The sequence below is a fragment of the Phoenix dactylifera genome, chromosome 6, assembly GCF_009389715.1.
Source record: "Phoenix dactylifera cultivar Barhee BC4 chromosome 6, palm_55x_up_171113_PBpolish2nd_filt_p, whole genome shotgun sequence".
Lineage (NCBI taxonomy): Eukaryota > Viridiplantae > Streptophyta > Magnoliopsida > Arecales > Arecaceae > Phoenix > Phoenix dactylifera.
Genome location: NC_052397.1, coordinates 6284502 through 6290407, shown reverse-complemented (window position 1 = coordinate 6290407; position 5906 = coordinate 6284502). Strand labels below are relative to the sequence as shown.

At 42.3% G+C, this 5906-nt stretch overlaps 1 protein-coding gene across 1 annotated transcript; it reads left to right on the top strand.

The window, feature by feature from the left end:
- The first annotated feature begins 1539 nt into the window (after positions 1-1539).
- Positions 1540-5011, top strand: LOC103705361 (laccase-21-like). Its single transcript, XM_026802549.2, has 6 exons — positions 1540-1648; positions 2550-2697; positions 2819-3063; positions 3259-3387; positions 3470-4432; positions 4695-5011. Exons 1-6 carry the CDS (start codon positions 1540-1542, stop codon positions 4823-4825), a joined length of 1725 nt encoding a protein of 574 aa, XP_026658350.2. The 3' UTR covers positions 4826-5011.
- Positions 5012-5906: the final 895 nt, after the last annotated feature.

The following is a 5906-nucleotide window of genomic DNA, read 5'->3' as shown; positions in this document are numbered from 1 at the left end:
CGTTCTTACAAACCTTCTTAGACTATAGATGATGCATTACTTTTCCATCTTTTAAATTATTTTCAAGTGATGGGATTGCCTGTTCTTATTGTTTTCGGGGGATAAAAGATGACATGAGCTCAATTACAGTCTAAGAAAACAACAACATTACAAGATTGGTCAATGGGATTGAAAATAAAATCATCTCTCCTAGAGGTACAACTATACTATTAGGTTCTTGAGTCGTTAAGATGATTAATTAATCATGATACAGAGATCAAGAGCGGTAATTAAGAAAGGAAAGATAGTGGCTCAAATAAATATGAACATGCAGATATTGTTAAGCATAGTTGTCTATGCTAATTCAAAAAAATCCTTACATAAAGTAAACAAAAACCAAATTAAAATAGTGCACAAGGCCTAACTATTTCAAAATTCAAAATTCAAAATTTAAAATTTATTAAGAAAAATTTAAAGCTAATTTGTTTATGGAACAAAAAAAAACAGAAACAATATAGACCACACCTCTGTATTGATATGGTGAGATAGGGTGATACTGTTTCGTCGAATGATTGCGTATCATGGTTTCATGGAATGATGGCTCTTATAATAATTAAATATAAATTGCCTATCACCTATCGCTTTCATAAATCTAATCTAACTTAGTAGAAGTCTTGACGGTAGTGTGGTAATGTCATTATCCTGTAGTGACCTATTAATTTTTGGTGTGAGTGGTAGGTTGGAGCCATAGCCGCCTTGCTATCAATTCATTTAATTGTTTATTGATCTTGAAGAAATGTGTAACAACTGTGACTTCTTGTAAACAAATATTTAGATTTATAGTTTTGCAAGAACAATCAAGCTTTGTAGGACAAGACCATGATGGTCAAATAAGGCAAGCGAAAATGTTGATTGTCCTTTTTCCCCTTAATATATATTAATAATCTCAGTTTAGGATTACTGAGGTTGACGGGACCACAAAGAACCAAATTGACACCGGAATTCAAATATAAAAATACACACACACACACACACACTAGTCCAATTTAATAGAAAATAAAAATGATCAAAGATCAAATAATGCCGAGTGAAAGTACAAGATTTAAGTGGTTCGGCGAAATCCTGCCTATGTCCATGAAGAGAATAAACTCGTTCTTTACACAGGGATATAATCATTGAGTTTTTGTCCCAAAAGTCCAATCCCAAGAACCGTTGCATACCCCTCTCTTACCCTTGTATGATCATTGAGTTGGTCTCTTGACCCAAAGTCGGAAGGCTGCTTCCCGTTGTGCGAGCCATCCGTTGACCGCAAAATATTTTGACTTTCCAAAAATTAGTTATTAGTAAAACCCAGCGAAACTATCGTGGAGTTCCAACCCATTAAAGCCTTTGCGATGGTAAGGGATTCATAAGCTTTCATACCAAACAATTGGAAGTTATTCCAGAGCCATGCCAACGGTTGCCTCTATAAATACAGCATGGGGGATGTCTCAAAGGCCAAACAACATATAAAGCAAAGTTCTTCTCCCTTCTCTCTTCTCTACTCCGTCTTATCAAATTATGGGCATCCTTAAGGTTTCCATCATGCAGTTGTTCGGATTTGTGGTGTTATGTAGTCTACTTGCTAGCTCGGTTTGGGCTACCACTCAAGACTATGACTTTGTCGTAAGTTTAACTCAACCGGTATCACCATTTGAAGTTTTCCATACTAATTATATAGGATATCCTTTTGGAAATGATGCGAACGCATTATGAGCCCATGCAGCCTCATATGGCTACCTTTTTTTTTTCTCCTCCTTTCTCCTTTGTTTTTTTTCCTACTAGGAGCTTATGTCTATGTTATGACCACTGCAAAGGGAGCTGTGGATGGCTGCTGTCATTAAGAGATGGACGACCAGCAAACAAGGCAGTCCATCTAATAATAGCCATCCAAGGATGCACAACACTTTGTGGCGCATGGGCCGTAGAGGATTCTGGTTATTGGAAGGGATGCCAATGGCCTAGCTAGGTCTAACACATGAGTTTGATCCAAGATCAAATAGCTAACGAGGGGGGCCAAGGCCTTAAGTCCAATTAGATATAGTCTTGTTATGCTATGCCTATATGCAAGGCTGTGCTAGCAAGGAAGATGGTCTACACGTACGTTATGTGGACGTGGACCCGTCTTCCTTATCAAGTGACCAATCCCAAGATTAATTTTTTTCTGTCTAGTTAAAAATCTTCCCCATGGAATTAGTAGCCTAAGTTAGCACATACTTCCATTCTCCTATATATAATTTCAATTTCACATTTGCCTGCAAACAAGCTGGCCTCCGTGGGCATGAGTGAATAGTAATTTACATGGTCATGACTTAATTAACTGCTAAGTTCTTTTCTATACTCCAATTTTGAATAGTCGTTCTATGCTGCATGATAGAGAAAGAATACCTAACCGTATGTTGCATGTTCATAGTATGACCAATTTCGAATCTCTAGATCATTTCTTATTTTTTTAAAAAAAACTTCTAGATCATGGGTATAAGTTTGAATCACTTTCCCATACTTTAAGATTACCTAATTGCTGCAGATAGAAGAAACTCCCTACAGTCGGCTCTGTGACACCAAGAAAATCCTGACGGTGAACGGCCAGTTCCCAGGGCCAACCATCGAAGCCCGCAAGGGTGACACCGTTATCGTTAGGGTTTACAATCATGCGGGGAAAAACATCACGCTCCATTGGTACGTATCAAAATCCATGAGCACTGCCATTCGAAACTATTAAACGAACTCTATACTGAATGCCTATGATATGGAGCGCTGTGATTGACAATTTATTAATTCTGGTTACATTAATTCTCAGGCATGGGGTGGACCAGCCAAGGAATCCATGGTCCGACGGCCCGGAGTACATCACACAGTGTCCAATCCAACCTGGAGCCAACTTCACGTACACCATCTTGTTCTCGGAAGAGGAAGGCACCCTCTGGTGGCATGCCCACAGCGACTGGGATCGGGCGACCGTACATGGAGCCATTATAGTGTACCCTCGGAACGGAACCACCTTCCCCTTCCCCATGCCCTACAAGGAGATACCCATCATTCTAGGTACATCCTCTTCTCTTCCTCTAGTTCTTCAAGTGATGCTATGCCCATGCACAATTTTTTGCCAACTCCTAGCCTAGATACTAAAGTAGCAATGCTACGTAAAACTGTGCATGGTATAAGCAGGCTTCTTTAATTTGATTCACAAAGGAGGTGACAAAATCTCGACCATTTCATCATTGTATTAATTACTAACAGGAGAATGGTGGATCGCCAACGTGAGTGAAGTCATAGCAGACGCTCTCCGCACCGGCGGTGACCCGCAATTATCCGATGCCTACACCATCAACGGCCAACCCGGCGACCTCTACGACTGCTCCAAACCAGGTAACTCGCTCATCCAACTACATGTCGTTCACTAGTGTGCTTGCAGTCTCTTACCATTTTGTCTCACTGTACATATATATAGGAACATTCAAGGCTTTAGTGGAGCATGGCAAGACTTACCTCCTCCGAGTGGTCAATGCAGCCGTCAACAACGAGCTCTTCTTCGCCATTGCCGGACACCGGCTCACGGTGGTCGGCACCGATGCGAGCTACACTAAGCCCTTCACGACCGACTTCATCATGATCACACCAGGCCAGACCATGGACCTCCTTCTTGAGGCCAACCAACCTGTCGCTAACTCTACCAACAATCGTTACTACATGGCAGCTTCGGCCTACTCGAGCGCGGTTAACGTCGCGTTCGATGACACTACCACGACAGCCATCGTGGAGTACATCAACGGCACCAGTACTTCATCGACCTCTCCGCCACTCCCCTACCTCCCATCATTCGACGACACCGATTCGGCCACCAACTTCACCGCCAACCTCCGGTCTCTGGCGAGCAAAGACCACCCGGTCGACGTCCCGCAAACCATCGATGAACGGATCATCATCTCGGTATCGGTCAATGTGATGTTATGCCCCAACAGATCGTGCGAGGGGCCGAATGGAAACCGGCTCGCCGCTAGCCTTAACAACGTAAGTTTTATTTTACCGTTCATCGATATCCTCGACGCCTACTACCGGAACATCGATGGGGTCTACGGGACGGGGTTTCCAAGTGAGCCGCCATTCTACTTCAACTTCACCGGAGATAACTTTCCGTTCAGCTTGTTTTTTCCGAGGAGCGCGACGGAGGTTAGGGTTTTGGATTACAATACTAGCGTGGAGATAGTGTTCCAGGGGACTAACCTTTTGGCTGGGGAGAACCATCCCATGCACTTGCATGGCTTTAGGTTCTACGTGGTGGGACGGGGGTTCGGAAACTATGACAAGGAGAAGGACCCGGAGAGCTATAACTTGGTGGACCCACCACTAGAGAACACGGTTGGAGTGCCCAGGAATGGGTGGGCGGCTATCAGGTTCAGGGCTGCAAACCCAGGTGAGCTTGGCTTCGTTTCTTCGCGTTTTCGGTCTTGGGCTGACTTGGCTTTTGGAAGTGTCCTGGGTTATGAAAGGAATATGATTTAAAAGATTTTCTCGATTTATAATACTTAATGGACATTTTCTTCCAACGTTGACTTGGAGGTTTTTTTCTGTCCCAAACTTTTCTTTAATTTTTCCTAGATAGAGATGTGAAAATAATTTTTTCCTGTTTTCTTCGAGCATAAGTTAATTTATTCATTTTGAATACATTTGTTCAGGCGTCTGGTTCATGCACTGCCACTTGGATCGCCATGCCAGCTGGGGAATGGCCACTGCGTTCATAGTGAAGAATGGTGCGAGCCCACAAGCTCGAATGCTGCCTCCACCTTCAAACATGCCTCCTTGTTAGAAGATTCAATCAAGAAAGCTTTAGATATGAGTTGCTTTCTGCGTTGGAAATATTAAACCATAGTAATATTAATTCTTCCCCATCAATATAAGTTACTAAATAAAGGGACAGACACTCTGTTTCACATGGGGAACTGGAAGATAGAATTATTTCATCATTCTTGTAATATTCTATTTTTCATCATTTCAGTTGCAAGAAGCTTGTAACTTTGTGGATCATCTCAATAAATTAATATTTTAAATCAAAATATGAATCACATGTACATTTTGTTACAACCCTCCGGTTTGTCACCAGCCTTACAGATGCACTCATCCAAATCAACCTCTGCTGCACAGCAAGCATCACACCTTCTAGCATCTTCCTCACATGGGAATTCAACAACTGAATCAGTTTTCCTTAACAAACTATAACAGATCTTCCTTCCGGAAGATTCATCTTTCAGTCTATATAAGCATCTCCCCTGTATTCCATCTGATTGACTACTGAAAATGAAATGAAATTCTTTTCCTCTTCTTCTTCTCTTTCTGCTACCATTCCAGAGGAGTATCAGTAACTGGCACCATGCGATGCCAGTTACTGTTCACTAATGTTTCAGCTGTGAACTTCTCAGTTCCCTTATTTCATCATGGTATCAGAGCAGGTCCCTGAACCTGTGACGGTCAAGTTCCTTCTCTTCTTCCTTGCAGAGAGTTCATGACCTCAGAATCAATTGAGCTTGAAGTAGTTCTTCCCACCCTTCTTGACGACGAAATGGTGTCTCCAGGATCCATAAATAGATCCAACGAAGCAGCCCAAAACTTTTCCAACCCAGCCATCTCTCCAAATCTTAAGTTTCTCATTACCAGGATTCAATCACTGGTTCCAACCCAGCTAGCAGCTGACAACTACCTCACATGGCGTTCCCAGATCATTCGAATCTTCAAGGCAAGTGGATTTCTTGGGTTTTTGCTTGGAACATCAACTCCGTCTTCTTCCAACTCGGCGGAAAATGATGTTTGGTCGTTTACAGACCAATTCCTGTCTACAACACTATAAATTCTACCATTTCCTCGCCATTACTGCCTTTTGTGATCAACCTTGA

Bases quoted from the DNA above. Each gene is read 5' to 3' on its own strand.
- LOC103705361 (XM_026802549.2), top strand. From the start codon at position 1,540: ATGGGCATCCTTAAGGTTTCCATCATGCAGTTGTTCGGATTTGTGGTG. The intron at 1,649-2,549 runs GTTTAACTCAAC...TGCTGCAGATAG, and splicing joins AGACTATGACTTTGTCGTAA to AAGAAACTCCCTACAGTCGG. The intron at 3,388-3,469 runs GTAACTCGCTCA...ACATATATATAG, and splicing joins CTACGACTGCTCCAAACCAG to GAACATTCAAGGCTTTAGTG.